We start from the raw sequence: 20,753 nt of genomic DNA, 5'->3' as shown, positions 1-20,753 counted from the left end.
AATGAATGAATGTTGCAGCGCTTCTTGTTTGGCTTCTTGCATGCATAACGCAATAGGGTTGACCAAAAACTTGGCCCAATTTGTTGCTCATTAGGCATGAAGCTAAATACACGGCAATCATGGCCAAATGAAGAAGTAACTAAAGAAGCAGTCCAAACCACACAAAATAATAACGCATTCATTACTCATGCGTATAATTGAGTCATCGAAGTGACCTTTGTAGCTAATGTTTTGGGGTCTGTAATAAATAGAGCATTAATTGGGCCATTTGATCAATGTACAGCACCGGCAACGACTTAATTTAACAGTCAATGTGCCGTAACGTATTCAAAAAGTTGCACAGCCATAAATAAGTAGCCGAAGTCTCATTACAAGAGTTTTACATTTGGCAGCTACTCTTTCGCTTTTTTATTATCTAAACTTTTTTGCGTTTTCTTAATAATTTTGTGAGCAGCTCGCATAGAAAATGTGTGCTTGGCGTTGTTTTTGTTCAAGACTTTTGCACTTGCTGCATACTTTGCAGCGCACACTTTGCGCCTTTCATGAATTTATACTCCCGAGTGCAATAAATCATAATTTGTTACTTTTTCTAATGGATTATGGACAGCACTCTGCGTTTAGCTTGGCATATTGTAGCTGCCGGACATGGTTGGAAAAGCGCTCTCAAGTGCTGATTGAGCTGCCTGTATGAATACTTCATGATTATGTTGAAAATATTTTGAATATATTTACACTGTCACAAACACCCATACATATATATATACATAATCTATGATAAACTGCCCATTTAATGACATCAACAAATTAATTACTTTGTTTAAGTATTTATGTTATCTCTGACGGACAGCGCAATTGTGTCTGAAAATGTTAATTGTTGTTCAAAAAATTATTATTATTGCTTATTAAATGAGTATCTGTTGGGAGTCAATATATGTATTTAATAGCAGCAACAGCAACAGCAACAACAATTCAAAGTGCCAACTCAATTACAATGATTAATTGTATTTAGCGCTGTAAATTCAATTTGCTTATTGTGCTGCTGACCCTTTGATGGATTGTGAAAGTGATTGCATAAAATTTGATAAAGAAGCAACGAAAAAATATTGAAAATTATATATCTATATGTGTACAGGTTTTTGTGTGCGTCAGCATATTGTTCAAAATTGCTATTATTATCGGAAGCCAATGAAAATAGGCAGCGCTTTTTCCACATGCGACAAAATAAACAGAAATGTACAATAAGCGTGTGTATATTTATTGAAAGGTAGCGCAGCAGCAATTCAATTTTTATAAATTAAAATTTAAAATCAATTGTTAAATGCATTATGAATTGAACAATGGAAAAAATATACAAAATCATGACTTCCAGATGCACGTTAAATAATGCGCTTAAAAAGGCTTAATAACACAATTTAGTGTAAAATAATCGGCTGTCAATTGATGCTATTGTGAAGTTGAAGGTCATGCCAACTGAAATTACTACAAGCATAGTACAAGGCCCAAAAATGCTAAACAACAGCATCTGGCTTATAGGCTCTCAACTTGGGTCATAAAAAATATGTGGTCTGCGCTGGAGAGCTCATGTTTCCATAAGGAGCACAAGTTCCCAAGTGACCTATTACCCCTTTTTAGCCAACTATGACAGCCAACTGCCAAATGTGTCAAGAGTTCAAAGTCATGCGCCTATAATAACCGGCAACTGACCCGGCTTCATGTCTGAATTGGCTTGAATTGGATGGGTTCAAATAAGGGATAACTCTCAACTCTGACAGCAACAGCAACAGAAACAGCAGCAAGAGCAAGAGCATAATATTAACACAGATGCGCATGAATTATTTCAAATACGTATACGTATTCGCCAAGAAGTCTGCTTTGACTGACTCGACTCAACTCGACTTGGCTTGACTTGACGTTCTGCTATGCCAAAAGAATAGCTGGCCAGGCACGCGAATAGAAAATTGCAAATGAAAGAACAGCGCTCGGTTTCGTGTCTTGAAACAAACGCAATAAATAAATTAAATTAAAAATTCATTCGTAGCAAGTGGAAAGCTTCTGCAGCTGCAACATGAAAAAATGCAGCCAAACGAATAAAAAACAAATACAAAAGAAAATCTGTATTAATAAATGTGCAATGAACAAAGTACGAGTAAAATATTTCACTCCCATGATTTCACAACTTTTGGCTGAAAACTATTTGAGCGTTTCGCGTCGACTAAAAGTTCCCATGACATGTGGCACATTGACTGACTTCTTGTGTGTGTTTCTATGTATGTGTTTCTGTATGGTTATGTTGGTTTTTTAGTGTATGTGTGTCAGGCTTGCCTGCTGCCAGCAGTATGGTCACAAGCCAACGTCAGGCAACAGCGCTCGTGGTGAGCGAGTTTGGCTGCTTTGAGTATTTTGCCAGCGTCTTCGCCCCAACTGAAACGAGCACCTCAAAAACTTAGATGCTTTCAAATTAACCTGTACCCAAAAACTGTGCAACCCACATACTTTCATTGTCTGCCACTGACGTGCACCTCTGCAAAATTCCGTGTTGCATTACACATTGCTTGCTGTTTTTGATGGCCAACTGAGTGTCTTGCTAGAGTTTAGATTAAACTATGCAAAATGAGAGTTTCACATTTGAAAAGGTTCCTTTTATCGAAACACTAGTTTGTTAGATTACTATTAGATTGGACGATAAGGTTTATGGCAACATTTTGTATGAAAAACCCATATTAAATATGAAAAAATTTATTGGAATAGTAAAGTTGTATTATTATTTAGAAGAATAAATAAAAGTACCAGATTTCGTAATCTTATTTAAAATATAGTTACTGTTTTGCTATCGATTTTTTCAAGCCGTTCTAATCAGAAGTTTTTCATTTCCTGGATTGTCTTAGATGATTGTTTGAAATCTTTGGGTCTCTGGGTTGACGAGTCAAGACACTGCATATATTGCATAAGCAGCTGATAAACTGGCACATAACAAACTTATAGCAAATGTGCACGCTATGCGGCTCGTCGCCATTAAAATCTGCTGCATTTTAATTAATCAAGTTAACAAACAGCAGTAGCAGTATCAGCAGCATTAGCAGCAGCAGCAGCAGCAGCTATGGCGTGGCGGCAGCATCAACTACCATGTTCATCTGTCAACAACAATGCGCGCCACAAATTAATTACATGGCACTCAGTGAGCAGCGGGTGGTAAACCGAAAATGCCAGCACTCAAAACCATAAAACCCAAAATCCAAACCACAAACTTCAAACCCCAGCTGCACCAGTGCATCATTGTTTAATGCGAGACTGGGGTTTGTTTGCATTTGCGAAGCGTGCGATTGCTAAATTAGATCTTACCTAATTATGCCATTGGAAATGCAACAATACTTGAAGAAATTACATCAAAAGAAATAAGCAACCAAGTAAAGAGCTACGGCGACAGAAATAGACAGCTATAAACGGCCGAAGCAAAACTTTTTGCGCAAAATGACAGCAAACAAATAAATAAAACATAACCAGCAAAAGCCAGAACAAAACTTTTCAGCCAAGCCCTGGCGTTGTCAAATCAGAGACTGGGAAAGTTCTGGACAGATCTGCAGAGCGCTTTGGGTTGGCTTGAAAACTGCACTTTATTATAATTAAATAATTTTTGCCAACTATATAGCCAACTATAGCCAGCACACAACTATCTAAACAAACTGGCTTACGCGATCTACGCCTCCTCTGCTACGGTCATTATTTCAATCTGCATTTCTATTTTTGTCTTTGTGTGTATGTATGTGTGGTACGTGCAGCACTACACTAATAAATAGAATTGCGTTTAATTAACAATAAGAAAATTGCTGCCTGAGAGTTGTTGCAAAAACTTGCTCCATTTGCCTGCCCAGATACAACATCGAAATGTACCAAAGCTAGTGCAACACAATATTTAACTTGGCTCAGATAATGGAAGTTGGCAACACAAAGAGCCAGCACAAAATGTTCATATTAAAAGTGGGCCTTTGCATATAGAATACACTGTCGTCATCTCGCTTGAAAATACACAAGTTCTGCAAATTGCAATTTATATTCATTTCATTTGATTATACATTTTGAGGAAGTTTTTGATTACTTTGTGAACGATTTTTTTGGATGAGTTATGTAGCCAAAAAAACTTTAGGAAATGTTCCTATGAATTTCGGAGCAGTGTCTAAATCAACTATAATCAAGTGGTAAATATTGAATGCTAAACGTTTTTATTTCTGAAGACAACGAATATTGCGATAAATTTTACTACTATTTAACGTTTATAAAATAGTCTAGTTTAAGATTATTCTGGACATTTTCGAGCTAGTACAATTTCTCTTTCGCATTTCTCAATTGATAACCATTTTATTTTCCTTCCATATACTGATTATTTATCCAAAATGTAGTACCAACACATTGTGTAATATTAAATAAGGAGAAGAAAATGCAAAGTATGCGCAATTATGTTAGTTGATTTGAAAGTACGATATTACGGCTTTAATCTACAGAGTCCACAGCTATTGTAACTTTGACCTATCTACAGTTGGCTAACTGGTTATTATGTCAGTTGAGAGGTAAAGATTTTGAGTGTCTCGGATGAATCTCTGGCATTTGGCTAAATGCAACTACCAAGTTAAATAGTTTTAGTCGAACTTAGGCCAAGCCTCAGACACTTCAATAGTGCATTAACCATTTGCACGTTTTGGCCATATAATAAACACAGCTTTGGGTGCGCAAAAGATACTCGTGCGAGTTCTCAAATTACAGATGAGCCGCTATCTTGCGGTTATTACATGTGTCTCTGTGTGTGTGATTGCTGCTTGAGTTGATTAAAGTGCTGCAAATTGACTGACTGTCTGGCAATTATTAACTGCAGTGGCAGCAACAACAGCAATGCACTGCAATAACTATAACATTTATTATGGGCAGCAACTAAAAAGGAAGTGGGTTGGAAAAGCGAGCAGAACGCATCTATAATAACACTGCATTTGTGCAAGTCACAACAGCAGAAACATCCCAACTATTGCAACATTTGAGAAGAAGCTGCTGTTGTTGTTGCCGAAGTGGCAGCAATGCAATTTCTTATTTGCTGAGCTGTGGCAAAACTATGAGCACGTCGTTGCCATATTTATTTAACCGCAACAACAACCGCAATAAGAACAACGGCAACGGCAAAGCTGCAACTGCAAAACGGCGGGCTCTGCACTAATCTCAGCCCAAGCCAAAACATAAAATGCTATTTAGAAAGTAACTCAAACTCGGTAGATACATTTGCCACCAGCCGCTGTCAGCTTAAGTTTGTTACCAAGCTGAGCATAATACCCCAACAGACTGTCGGTCGGACAGAGGCTGAGAGACACTGCCAGACTGTGGGACTGTAAGACGGATAGTTAGTACAGGATTTCCCTGTTGATGCTTGCATAAATATTGCTCATTGTTTTCTGCTCTTATAATATGGTATAGTTTTTGAGAGAAGAAGACGCACAACAACATTAGCAGCAGCAAAATATACTATTATGGTAAAGTCAAGCTACTTTATGTTTGACTGGCTGAGTTTTGGGACTGTTTGTTGACTGTGGACTGTGTGCCGGAGACTTTTGGCTGTGTCTAGTTGGTCAAGTTCTTAGTGGGTTCATTAAAGTCACACAAAGCAGTTTTAGAAACCTGCAGCTCCATCAGTGCTGGGCTCAATGTAAGCTTGACCAAATGTAGCTGAGGCATTTTAACTTGTTTTCAGTTGTTACACACAGTATGCTTGTGAGTGTGTGTGTGCGTGTTACTCGTTTCTGTTGCTGCTGTTGCTGTTGCTGTTGCACTTGTTTTTATGTTGTATTTTTTTTTATGCGCCAGTTTGCTGCTGGTTCTGGCGGCTACTTTGCTTTGCTCCTTTTCTTTAATTAAAGACAAGTCTTCATCGCATTCTTTTCACCTGTGTGTTGTTGGTCTTTAACTATTTAGTATTGGGCCACAAAACGTATTACATTGTTGCCAAAACGCTGATTGCATCACAGCACAGCTGCAGCTTCCGCAGCTGCTGCATTTTATATTGCCAAGCTATAGGAAACTAAATATGCTATCAGTAGCAGAAGCAGCAGCAACTGCAGCAGCAAACCAAATATGAAATATGCACATAAAAAAAGGACATCACGTACACGTACAGAAACACACACACATACACACATGCACACATACACATTTAATTCAAGGCTTGTAAATATTTGTATAGTAATCCGCTTTGTCGACACTCGACCAGGGTCCAAGGCTTGATTGTTTTATATGGCCTGGCATTGTGCTTGTTGTGTGATTGCCGGAAATTTGGTTGTGGATCTGTCTAGCAGCTCAGCTTTATGCTATGTGCCGTCCGCTGTCTGCTGTCCGCTGTCGCTTTAGTTGTTTCAACAGTTTAAGCAAAGTTAATCCTTTCTGAATGCGAGGCTTACCTGTTGACGGCGCCGCGCTTCGTGGCCTGAAGCTGCAGCAACAACTGCAACAGAGTGTGTCGTGTGCTACGTGTTAGAGCGCAAATGCATAAAGTAAAAAAGCCAGCAAATCCATAAACAACAATAACGGGTGACAACAACAATAACAACAACGATAGCTTTTGCAACAACTCGCGAGCGGCAATTCGCAATCAGTAGGTTTTTTATTTATATTTTATTTGCGTGCTGTAATTCAATGTAACTGTTATTTATTTACTATATTTGTTCGCTGTTTGATTATTTCTTTTTTGAAATATTTTGTTTCTTTTATTTTTGATCTTTTGGTTTTATTAAATTACTGTGGGTTTAAATTAAAAAATCACGCACTTTTGCATGTCGCAATTTTAAAACGTTATTCCTTTTTCATCCTCTTTGGCCAAGGCCTTTACGTATTGAATGTGGCTCGATTGGTTTTTTGTTTAAAAAAACACTTCCGTTACAACGTACCAAACGCTTGCAGCGCACAAATCGTACTGAATGTGGACTTGGCGCTTCCAAAAGACTTTTAAACATGCTGGCAAGAAAGTCCAAGAAGTTAAAGCCAAGAAAGAAAAGTTGGAAGCTCCCAACCAAAGAGCCGCAACACAACACACACAAATGGTCAAGATGATCATCATTACGATGATGATCATGACGACGACGATATGTAACCGGCAGTCCGCTGAGCGTAACAAACAGATAGACGGAGAATCAGAGAGAGATGGTGATAGAGAGAGCGAGAGAGAGAGCGGAGGAGCGAGTTGAGTGATCGCAAGAGCGCTTTTGCCGTCTGCACATGCACACAACTCGATGACACGCGCTCTTAAGTCAACTAAGAGAGCGCGAGCACTTGAGACTTGAGGCATTAACAGCTTGTGTGGCGCAGGCAGATGTGTGACAGTGTTGCAAAGAACATCAATAAATAACCGTTAGCCTCAAAATGACGCAGATTCAATACTCTTAGCAAGACATTTTTCATTCAAAAATCTTATTTACTAGAATGTTATGTAAATTGCGTCATAAAACTGCCAAGATTGAATTGTATGTAGCAGTTGCCTTTGATTAAAATATTCACTTATAGCTAATATATGATTTTGTATATCGATTCTGATATGTTTTTGTTTAAATGCTAGAGACACAATAAGGTTGGTTTTGGGTAAGCTTTAAGCAAAAAAGATGTTGATGATATGAAAACTAATAGTTACCAAAATGACAACAGCAGAGAATAAGACGGGTCCATAAAAATGAAAGGCTCAATTTGCAAAAAAAAAGAGACAGACATGACTATGCCGATTAGCCAGTTAACGTTGATCAAGAACATGCAAAAAACACATAAAAAATATTTGGTACCCCATGCAAGGGTATACAAAACAGTTGCCTAATTGTGTTGTCAATGCTAACAAATGATGCTGTGTGCTCAAAATGCCATAGAATGAACTGCAGCTGATGAACTAAACAGAAGTCTAACTACAAGCAAATTAATTAGCAGCGAGTTATGCAGAGGCGTTATGCAATTCGTTGCACGACGACCTTTGACATTTAGAAGGGGCAAAAGCAGAAACTATCGTAAGATTAAATATCAACAGAATTAAGCAAACGTTGAGCAATGTCAGCTCTAGCAGCGAGACTGGCCAATTGAGAAATGAAAGCGTACAAACGCTTCGCATAATTGTGCCCGGGAGAAATCTAGAATCCGACCAGCAATCGAAGCAATTCAGACAGCGCTCTGCTGCACTTTCTTTGCCGTTTTCAATTTGCTGCATAGTTTCAGGAAGAAAACACTTGCCACACACACACACATACTTACATGCACACCACAAACGCTCACACCAGACGGACAGTGTATCGTGTAGCTGTCGTGTGTGTGGCTTATAGATACATTTCATTTCATTGCATTGCAAATGTTGCTTCTAGTTCTATGCTATGTTGTATTTGTATTTGCGACGACAATCGAGACCATGTGCTTGAGTTGCTGGCACGTCCCTGGCTGGCAATGGCAATGGCAATGCCAACGAGCAACAAGGATGCAGATATAGATACAAATACTGTAAGACACAGATACAGTTAGAAAACACTACATGGCTTTGCTAAATTACTGCCAACTTAAGCACATCTGCGGTAAATTCAATTAAACAATTTAGCATTTCTGTTGATTTTGTTACCCAGAAACACATTCTAGTCCACCTCCTCCCCTCTTTTACCACCTAGAGTCTGATCAAAATAAGTAACATTTAACAGATTGTCGCAACAACTTCAGTCTGCATTGAGCAAGGACTCTCTGTGTGTGTTTGTATATATTTCTATGGCATTTACTAAACATGAAGTGTTATGCAAATATTTGTTTATTTCTTATTTATTTCTTTTTGCTGGCTTACTTTTAATTTGCTCAGTACATGGGCTGTAATTGTCTACTTCTTTTTCAAATTAAAAAAAAGTGGAATTTTTTTAACTCTATGAACAAAAACGTAAGTAATTGGATAAAGCCATTTTTATTCAGCGCCCATCTCAACACACTCGTCAAATGAATGCAAAAACTGTAAATGCAAGTTCACTAATTACAGGTGAGAAACGCGTTGGCTCAAAGCCAGCCTCGCCAGCCTCGCCAGCAGCAGCAGTAGTAGCAAAATCAGATTTAGATTGTATTTACATGTACTACATGCAACGTCCTTGTGACCCACAGCCAAAATATTTGAAAGATATAACTTGCGAAATGCTGCATTTTAAACCAAAAATTTACCACCCAAATGCTAAATTAATGAGTTGCAAATATTGTGATTAATGCGAGGCATGAATACACTATAGAAAAAATATGTTATAATAACTTACTTTCATTAAATTACGTTTCAATATACATAATTTCCGAATTATAAAATCTTTAGGAAGCGATGAATAAATAATAATTAATTTCATTATAATACTTTTCGTTACGGATATCGCTTTATTAATATTTTGATTTACGCACAACAATTTAATTATGCGGAAAGGTTGTATTTTTTTTTTTTTAAATTTATGAATGTTACTATGAGAAATTTATGTATCTATTTAATTTGCACAATATTTAAAGAATTTACAGAGCTCAAGTAAATTTGCACGAATCAATAGCTTCTTAATGCAATAGCTTGGCAAACAAACATTAATCATATTAATGGAGTTAACAGAACTAACTGATTTGAATAGGGAATATGAAAAAACTGAACGATTTGGCAATAGTACTCAATTAATTTATCATTTATCAAGTGGTTATTGCCAAAACAACAACAACATCAACGGCAGCAGAAACTTGACTGCAACAACAACAAGTACGTGGCAGGGGCAGTTGGACGGCGGCATGTGGCAGGCGGCACATTCGCCATTCAAATGTCGCGTCGAGGGTCCACTACGGTCAGCGTCGACAGGCAACGCCAGCAAGTGTTGCTGTTGTGCTGCTGCTGCTGTTTTTATTGTGGCAAGTGTTGGTGTTTGTGCCTTTTGGTACTGGCCGGTGTCAATTTTGTTGCCTGTTATTCTCGCGCCACTCTCGTTACCAGTGCATTTTGGAAGACATATGACTGGGGGCCTTGTGCAGCAGCAGCAGCAGCAACAGCAGCAGCAGCACCAGCAGCAGCCCCATTACGCCCATGTTTCTGGCCATTTGGCAGCTATGCATGTGCTGCCTGTTTTTGCTCATTACCTCGAGCTGTTTGTTGGTGTTGTTGCGCGGCGCGCGAAATTTGACATTTTCAATTGTCATTGGTTGTTTCTGGTAGCCGCGCTGCTGGTTTTTGGTTGTTGATTTTGCAGTTAATTTTTTATTTTGACATTTCCATTTGTCAATAATAACATGTTGACCTGACCAACAACGCTTGCCCAATAACGTTGATGCCTCTGACGCCTGTTGCCTGTTGCCACTCTTGCCCGAATAATTGGATTTTTGGCCAAAGTGAATTCGCACGTAATGGATGTGCATTTTATATGCGTGTCTTTGTTGTTGTTGCAACTACCGAATTTGGTTTTAGATTATTCATGCCATGCCACGTTTACGCCCATGCTGACACGCATACGCCCTCTGCTATTTAACAGTAGTGACATTTCAATTACTCACCGTTACAGGCACCGTTATAGATATAACGACAATGCAACTGCTGACTGCTGTCGGCAGTCGGTTCACTATTGACTATTGACTGTTGACTGCTGACCATGCAGCTTCAGTTTATTATACAACGGCGGAGTTCTAAGGAAACCCAAAGCTGACATAAACAGCTTGGTCATCATTATCAGCAGCATCAGCGGTGGGCATCGGCATCCGTCATTTTTGTTAGCCAGCATAATCGCCAAGAGCACACACACGCACACACACACACATACACAGATTTACACACAAAGCACCCACATGCTAATGAGACGCATAAACAAATCGATACAGAGAGAGAGAGAGAGAGAGAGAGGGGATGAGGCAAGACAACAAAGGGTTATAGGTCTGGTCTGGTCTGGTCTGGGCTGGTCAGGTATGCGCTGACTTGTTTAACTCTCTCACATAAATCGTAAATCGGCTTAAGTTAAATGCTGGTTAAACAGCAGCCATCAGCAGCCATCATGATCAATGCCCCGGGGGCAAGTGTTGAATGGATTTAATTTCCTGCAAGAATAAGCGTTGAAGCAGAAGTGAAATGCACTTGTGTCGACGCTACACTTCAATCACAATGACGGCAGACAAAGCGACAGACCGCTAAAATCAAAGAGAATTAGAGAGAGAGAGACAGAGATAGAGAGAGGGAGAGAGAGTAGAATTTCAAGTCTGGCAGTTAGCAATCTGTATAAAAATCTCCGCCTGAGGCAAACAGTTGAAGCGGGCAACAGTTGCTGTTGTGTTGTTACTGCTGTTACTCTTGTTGTTATTGCTGTTGTTGTCGTTGCACTTGCGCCGCTGCTGTTACAGTAAACTACTGAGATGAAGAGACGCTGCCACTTGCCATTGACAGTTGAAAAATGAAATGATGTTGCGCCTGCGCAGCCGCAGCCCGTTCTAAGTGGCTCTGACTCTGTGATTCTGGCAGCAACCAAGCAACAAGCCAAAGCTGTTGTTGTTTTTGTTGTTTGACATAAAGAAACACAGTTACAGTTAAATAAGCAAAAGTTTCCAAAGTGTCCCGCTTTGTGTGTGACTCGATTTCTTCGGGATACAGATGCAGACAGCTTCAGCTTCAGAACCAAAAACACACTCCCAGCTCCCAGCTCCCAGCTCTCAGCTGCCAACTCCGACACATACTCCCGACCTGGCCACATGCGAGCACGCATTTTACCGTTTGAGCATGCAACTGTGCGTGTTTGGGCCAGGCCTAAAACATTCTCACATGGCTCTTCGTTCTGTTGTTCTTGCATTTGTTGTTGTTGTTGCTGCGGCATGTTGAACCGCAATCTGTGAGTGCAGCAGAACAGAAAGAACGCTAACGTATCACAGGCAGAAATGCGCAACAATTGCTGGCAGAGTTGCTGTTTCTGTTGTTTTTATTATTTTTGTTTGTTGTCGTTGTTATTTTAGTACACAACACTCTCCGAGAGATGTCTGGCAAAAGTGTGTCATGAGAAGGCAACATTTCAGCCAGCTCATGAGGTATTTAACCAACAACGAGTATTATGATTCTTAAATGATTGTTGGGCATATACAAATATACGTATGTATATTTAATAAGTTGCAGTACACATTCATATGTTCATTTGTTGTATAGCTACAGATTGTATATTGTACTTGCATCTTTTATTAAACAACAATGGAGTTTTAAAATATATTTTATCAAATTAATATTGATTTTATTAAATTGTTTTTTTCAGTGATAAAAATGGAAAAAAGGGACAAGCTCAAATTTAATTTCCAATTTACGCATAACGAAATTTTGTATTTATTTGTGTTTATAAAAAGTGATGAAATCAACAAATGCAAAATGAAGTATGATAATTTTGAAGCCCCATAATGATAATGAGGAAATATGCAGATACATTTTTATAGTATGTAAATTTCAATTTAGAGTGTTTCGAAGTTATTCTAAACACATTTCACAAGTGGAATAAAGTGAGATATTGAAGCGATAATTAAACAAGATATTGCAATGCGTTTGGTTTTGAATATTCCATTTATATTTTGAGTGCTTGTGAGTAGTGGATGATATTAATAAGTATAGTAACAGAATATCAGAATTTCAAACACCCTTCATAAAATATTATATATTTATAATAAGTTTATTTAGTTACTCATTGGTTTAAACGCATGTAGGGTATTTGCACTGTCGTTTATTAAGCTCCTCTTTATGCAATTTCTACATGCAATTGTCAGCTCAATAATTTGATTTATCGCACAGCATTGGCTTTGTAAACATTTTATGCATTTGGCTCTGCAAATTTATTGGCAGTGGCAGCAACAACAACAAGAACGCAACGGCAACAGCAATGACAGGCTGCAACCATGCAATTGTCAACGTTACGCCAATAATTGTGTTGATCAACAACTAAAATTACAACTACAACGATAACATCGGAATCTAAACAGATTATAGCTGAGTTATATGCGAAAGATAATGGTCAATAACCTTTTGACCAATAAATCAAATGTTGGCGTTTAGTTAAACTATAAATTAAATACCAGAGCCAACGAGGCCCGCTTTAGGCCCTCTTTCGAAGTCAGCTTTTAGAGATAATCATAGACATAGCGCAGCGATAAACAACAACAAGGCAGCAACAACGACAAGCGACAGCGGCCATAAAAACCAACAACTAAAATAATCGCTCGTAAATGCCTAGTGACAATAAAATTGATGATAAACCAAATCAGCAGAACAGAAAAAGAGCCAAGGAGAACACAGCTGAAAATCACAGAAAAAAATCCATCCCAAAACGAATCGAAATAATGCAAAACGAATTTGCGTTTGCCTCTTTTGCCTGCCACTGTCGTCTTTAGGTTGTAATTTTTGCGAATACCCTGTAATGAGCGCTTAACACAATATATTAGATATTATTAAAACGTTTTCTAGAAAGTAACACAGACACAAATATAGCAACTCAAAACTTATTATCATACATTGTAGATTTTATTATATATTACTTTTATTGATTATTTAACTAATCCCGATAAGAGGGTATTAGATATTTGAATATCCGCAGGTTGCCTTTAAGTTGGCCAGCGTCCAAGTAGGCAATTGTAGTTGTTGCTTTTGTGTATTATGCTACTTGAACGTTAAATGAAATTAAGCTGACGTTCGGCTTGATTGGTTCTCTAGAGGCCAAGCAATGTCGGTCCACAAGTGACTTTGTCTTTTTCACTTAATCATTTATAGTACCATCTGAGAATCAAATATATATATATATACACACACACACACACACACACACACACAAAAGCTCAGTAAAGTAGACCCCTAATCAAACTGCTTCTAATGACACTGCAAGTTGAATAAGAGCCGGCACGCCCTCCGCCCCGTTCCGTTTTCCCCGTTCTTACGTTCGATGCCTGGCACACACAAATCAACTGCAATTATGCTGAAAACTCAAAACTGTACTTAATTTTCAATTTTCAATGGTAATCAATTTTGTAATTGAACATTCGGCTAGAGGTTTTCACTGCTTTTGCTGTTGCTGTTGCTGCTGCTGTTGCTGTTGCTGTTGCTGCTGTTGCTGCTGTTAGAGGCTGTCCGTTTACGACTATTGTCTCTTGAGTGGCCGCATCAGAACTTGATTTAATGGTCGACATGAAATGCAGTACAGTGAATACTGAGTGCCCAACACTGACACAGAATTTTTTGTTATCCCCTAGAACTTTGTTGCTTGTGCTGTTGTTGCTTTTGGGTTGATCGCTTCCCCTTGGCTCTTTGCCTCACTATCTTTGCTTAACAGTTTGGTGCTTTTAATTCTTATTTAAAATTGCATGCTCATCTCTTAAGTGGGCTTGCTGCATTTAATTTTATTTATTCATGTTTCTTTTTAAAACAGTACATAGTAGTATCTACTTATATACGTTTAATATATACAGTTTCTGTTCGTTGTTAAAAGCCAAGCGGCTTTACTGTCGCTTCTCCTGCGATTGCTGCCCGCTCGGAAATTCTCCGTTGTGTTGTGTTGTTTGTTGATGCTGCCCTTTTTCCAAGAGGGAAAATATGCTTCTATTAGTTTTTCCACTCTGCGCGGCAACTGCAACGCCTGACTGCGCCCAGGGCTGTTATTTAATTATTTTGTCAATGTGCTTTTTTCTTTATTTATTTTATTTTTTTTTTTTGACCTCAAAAGAGAAGCAACTGCAGTCAGTCTGAGCTGAGCTCCTCTGCTCTTGGCTTATTCAGTTTGCCACTTAAGCTGTGCTGGTTGGTGCCATTTTTTTATATTCCTATTGATTTTATTCGCGCAGCAGCAATGGAACAATGTTTCGCTTCAATTCGATTTGCTCTGGTCTCTTTATTTATTTTTTTTTTTGACTTTTCTATTTTGCTATCTTATTATTTTGGATACGTGGCATTAATCGCTAGCAAATCTGCCACCTTTTGAATGGATATATCTTTTTGTAAATTCTATTCAATAGAAGAAACCCACAATGACTGTCTATTCGAGCTTAATTATTGTTCAGGCCATATAACTCATTTCTTTGCTTGGTTTTCTTTCTTTTTGCCACCGAAAATAGTTTGACAAAGAAAGTGAGCAAAAAAAAAAACATCATAAATAATGTGTTAAGAAAAGCCGCTAACAAAAGCGCGTAGATAGATTTGTTATATGGCTATCTAAGTGCTTGTATGAATATATGTGTGTGTGTGTGTGTGTGTGTGTCAATGCGTGTAAGAGTATGTGTGTGCCACTGGACTGTGAGCCGCTGAGTGGTGTGCATAAAAAAAGTCAAAAGTGAAAAAAGCTTATTCTGGTCAAACTGCTTCCGTCTGCGGAACTGACCTAAAAAAACAAAAAATTATTACAAAAAATCGCACAAAACAAAAAATAAACTGAATCCAAGACCCGTCGACAGGAGAAGCTTAAAGTTTCAGCGAGAAGTACCAAAGTATTCAGAAATTATTTCAAAACTTAGCAACGAAACAGAGATGCTCTTAAAAGTTTAAAGGAGAGTAAAGTGAAGTAAAAATAATCTGCATAAAAATGTTTTAAATATTTTTAAATGCAGTCAAGGTCACTTTTGACTTAATTTTTAATTACATCAAAATTAAAATGATTTTAGGTTATCGCCAACTTATAGCTCGTTAAAAAATTTATCGACCTTTTTTTTTTTAGTTCAGACTTAACATTGAAAAGAAACAATGACCAACATTTGTAATACTTTTATAAGCTTTTTGACAAAGCAACTCAGAAATTAAATAGTAATAAAGAAAATTTAAAGAAATGGAAAATATAAATGGCTACAAAAAGTGTTGACAAAAAATGATCGAAAACAAGAAAAGACAATAATAAAACAGCGGAAAGAATCTAAGCCAAACGAAAACTTGCGGACAAAAGCGTCGGCTAGTTTTCATACGCTGTTCCCAGAAAAGGATAAAGGGTATATTGGGTATTCATTTTATTGGGGTTTCAAGTTAACAACATTAAAATTTGTATGTATATAAGTGATGACATAAAAAACAATACATCTAACGTCTCTCTGCCATAGCTTCAAGCAATTTGACTCTTGGCCAATTGCTTGGATATTTTTGTTCATGCTAACAGAGTATCAAACATTGGGCAGTTTCCGAACAAATGTTGTAGTTGGTATTCTAGCAAAGTTTTGTCACTGGTCTGCGAATTTCGTTACTGTTAAATAAATCTTCTTCAGTTAAGTTTTATGTCTTCATGCGGCTTTAATGAAGCCAGCGGTACGCGACGCGTCGTGCCGTGTCTTGTCTTGTCGTGTGGTTTGGTTTGGTGCTGCCGTTCTCCAAGCTGGACAAGCTGGACAAACTCGACAAACGGACGGACAGATGGCGGTGACGACGACTTTGCCGCAGGCTGTTGACGTTGCGCGCGTTTTTTTGATTTTGGCATTATGAAAATGTTGCCGTTTTTGCTGTTGCTGCTGCGAGAGTGAATGTGCTGCTGTTTGTTGTTGTTGTTGGCCATGTAATTATGTTTTCATTTGAGCAGCAAACTCCAAACTTAATAGGCTGGCATAGAACTACTTTCGTTTTGTTGAATCGTCTGAGCCACTCAAGTTGGATTTTGATGGAACAGCATTTATAAAGCACTTTTCTGAACACACACACACACACACACACAAACACACACAGACCGTCATTTACTTTGCAAGTTGCGTGTGGGCAGCGACACCAAATAAAGATTCCAATTCAAGTTGGCAGTTCCATAAATTGTCAATATTGCCATTTGCCGTTTGCTCTTGTTGCTGTTGTTGTTGTTGTTGTTTTTTTTTCCACTTCGGCACTGATTTGATTTTTGTGTGACCGTCTGACCGCTGACTTTTCCCACATCGCCATCGCCTTTGCCTGCTTCTCTTTATGGCCAACTGTATTTTCGGCCAAAATGTCACTTTTTTATTGTCTTTTTATGAGCGCAGCGTGTCGCTGGCCCTGACAGGCAGTTGTTAAACGTGCGCCGCAACTTTCGATTAACGAAAATTATTTCACTACATTAGTGTTTCAATGTATGTGTGCGTGCTAAGGGTCTGCAATAATTGGGATTTCGTTTTTATTGAGATATTTTCCTTTTTTATGACAGGCTCTGTGTGTACGACTACGCTTATTTAGCTGAATTATCAAACTTACTTATATAGTTTTTTATGCAACAGTATCTTAGCAAGTTGGACATCATTTTAGTTAACTACTGTTCTCGTGCAGTAATATAAATTTGTGTGACTAGATATTCAAAATTCATAAAACAAATTACAATTTAAATATTGATATATAAATAACTTGAAGAATAGTCTTCAGTCCCTTGAAGCTATTTTACTCTCTAAATCTCCCCAGCGGCGATTACCCTTTTTATTCAACATCGATCCCGTTTTATGCGTTACCCTTAAGCGGTTGACTGGCTTGTCTATAAACTTTAATGTAGAACTACTATTGTTCAAATCTATATGAGGCACAGCCTTTCTTTCTGTATGCTGCTCTTGTCCTTTTCCATCCTTTCAGATGAAAAATGTGAATACTCCTTCAACGTTGTGCTGTCTCTATTTGGCAGATATATGCTGGTTTCAATTTTGTCATATTTAATTTATTTAACGACTCTTAACAGAGCATCTCGTAGTCAAACACTTTCATGCCGAGCAGAGTCGCCTTTGTTTGCGTATGCCTTGGTTTCTAAGTCAAAATGCGTTGGGCATTTCAATTGCAGCGTTTGATAAATGGCCAGCAACTGAACGTAAGCGCTTTCATCGCGTTAAGCCAGTCAGTCAGCCAGTCAGTCAGTCACTCTGAGCAGCAGCACATTTGACGACCGTGGGTGAAAATCACCAAAAATGGCATTCAGCTTTCGCCCATTTGAGTTAAAAAGACTGAAGTCGGCCACCGATGAGTCCGCAGTAGTAGTAGTAGTGCTCCAATCCACAAAAAAAAAAGAAAAACACTTTACTAGCACAAGGTCAGCTGTACAGCAATGGTTCTTGTGTATGGCAACACACCCTCTCACGCTCGCACTCACGCTCAATCGCTTTCCGCATATTCATAAGTAACGTTCGCTTTTTGGTACTGAGTTCCGTTGAGTGGCAACTAGCTAGACGCTCTGCTACAGCGGCACAAATTACGTGCTTTTCAACTTGCCGCATGCAAAACTTGAAGTTGTTAGTCACTCGACATTCATTATTCTACACAAAAAATGCCATGCCGCCGGCGTCCCCTTCCCCTCTTGGAAAAGAAGCACGCAGCAATTTTCACATCTTTTCAGTTGCAGCTAATTTTACTTTCGGCAAGCGCAACAACAGATTTGTGTTGCCCCAACTTTGGACTACAAAATTTGAGTCCCAGACGCATGCGCATGCGCCTCACGTAGCATGTCGTCTGTCTGACAGTCCATTTGTCTGCTTCTCTGTCTGAATTGTGGAAGTTGCTGCTGTTGGTGCTGCTTTGAACTTACTGTGAAAGTTCTGTTGCTCAGGCGACTGCAGAAATCTTCCACATTTTTCTTCACATTGTGTAGCGCGTTGATACAATCTTTTACTTATATGTTTATGTAAATATATATTTTTTTTGACTAGTTGAATGCTTTTGTGGCAATTTTCCCACATTATGAGCATTGTTCTAGAAATGCTTCGCTTTATTATAATGATAATTATCGCAAAGAAATGTCCAAAAAGTTCTCGCAGCGACCATTTAAATTGACTCTCGCACATTTTGCACACTACTTTCACAGGCTCGCAGCAAACAGCGACATTTAATTATTGTCTAGTCATAATAAAAAATTGATTATAAATGATGTATATGATAATGCATGCCGCTGTTGACGGTCATCATTATTTTGGCCACTTATGAATATTTGAAAGTAAAATCTTTTGCACATTTATTTAGATGTCTATTTATATCTGGCGCACATCTTTATGGCTAATTTATTTGTTTTATAACATTTTTGGCTTGGACTGGATGCTAACTTCACGCATCTGCAACTGCTGCTGCGGCTTCTGCTGCGGCTTCTGCTGCTACTCACATAATGTTAATGCCGCATTATGAACGCCTTTGTCGTCACATTAAAACAAACATAACAACTACGTGACTAATTACGTTGATATCAAACATACTTATACATACATTTATATATTTATATACTTTTCTTTCTATGCTATTAAAGCTGTGTGTCTGTGTGCGTGAAAGAAAGTGAAATTAATGTTAAGTGCGCGTATAGCATGTTTGTATTTCTGTTTTCTGAGGGCTTGAACTATGTATGTGGTTTTTTTTTTGGCATTCTCATATAGTCGCTGTCGTTGGTTCTGCAATGCTACTGAAACGTGTTTTGTATTTTCATTAAAATAAATTAACAGCCTGTTGTGAAACTGTCTAGTTGTTCGCTTGTCAGCTTTGCACAGCTTTATAAATGTAGATGAGCGAATTATGTTAATAAAGAACTTCGTGAACAATTATTATAAGGAACTGCAAAACTTTGCGCACCTCAAATGGTTTCCGTTTGGGCTAACTGTCTGAATAACTTATGATTTGTTCAAATAAATTACATCTTATTTTATATGATCCTAAATAATAATAAGTTCAGATTTCTTCTTCTCCATTTGTGTATATCCATGAGCAAGTTCATTTACCTTATGAGCTGCTCAGTTTGTCACTTATAATGACCTAAGGTTTGCAGTTGCATGCAGCTTTCCTTTTCCTATGTATATGTGGACTATTCAATTTATTGCCACATTTTTTGGAACCCAGTCAAATGAAAGTGATAAATTTTGTGCGATACGCAGTGAGAATTTTCACTAAATAACCAAAACAAAATGAAATAAAACAAAACAAACGTCGCATTCAAAAATAGTTGCACGTAATTTAGTACATAACAACAAAAACAACAACGACAACAGTAACTGCTACCTGAAAGGTAAATGCGACCTGGTAATAAAAAGAAAAGTGAAAAAACTTAATGCAAATGCGTTGCATGTGTCTACTATCATTTTTTCTTCTTCTCTAGCCTTTTCGTTGTCCATGGCCAATGGCACGAGAAATGTGTTTTGACCGAAATTAGAGGGCAGGGTGGTGCGGTGCCACAAACTGGTCATTGAAATTGAAAGTGCATAGTTAATTAATTGTAATTTTCATAATTTCGCATTTCGTGTCGTCTCATCAAAAATGCCAAGCAGGCCCTCTTCGTATCTTTCCATTACCACATTGCGCTTTTAAGCGTCATTTAATTTTAGTTTAATATGGAAAACACTTAAACAAAGTGCTTATCCGGTCAAGCGGGCGTATGCGTGATTTATGTTTGTGTTTGTTTGTATATATTTTAGCCAAAAATAAAATGCATAAGTGTTAGATTGAATAAAAATCGTATATTTCAAGCTGTCAAAGGCAATTTAAGCAGAAACGCAAACAGACACGCACACACCCACAAACATACACATACACATACACATACACACACACATACACCCACACACCCACTATTGTGGTGCTCACAAACAGTAGACCGGTAACGCCATCAACGAGAATAGCAAATACAATATCGAACAGCTATAACAACTGATGTGCGGTTTTGGTTTCATAGCTTACGGCTTTGATTGCTGCCATCGCTCAATTGATTTTCCACTAATGCCATCGATTGGCACAAACCGAAATAAAAGTGAAATGCAAAATATTAAAAACCTCACACACTCTCGCTGGCATATATGGCGAACATCAAAACAAAAAATTTGTGATGCGGCATTACTTGTTATAA

At 38.1% G+C, this 20,753-nt stretch overlaps 1 protein-coding gene across 1 annotated transcript; it reads left to right on the top strand.

The window, feature by feature from the left end:
- Nucleotides 1-20,560: 20,560 nt before the first annotated feature.
- On the top strand, nt 20,561-20,753 carry LOC116806587. The gene is given in 2 exon segments (XM_032743564.1): nt 20,561-20,640; nt 20,642-20,753. Coding segments are annotated over 2 exon segments (192 nt in total).

This window comes from Drosophila grimshawi, unplaced genomic scaffold, assembly GCF_018153295.1.
Source record: "Drosophila grimshawi isolate 15287-2541.00 unplaced genomic scaffold, ASM1815329v1 contig_1367, whole genome shotgun sequence".
NCBI classification, from domain to species: Eukaryota; Metazoa; Arthropoda; class Insecta; order Diptera; family Drosophilidae; genus Drosophila; species Drosophila grimshawi.
This window is presented reverse-complemented; position numbering and strand designations above follow the sequence as displayed.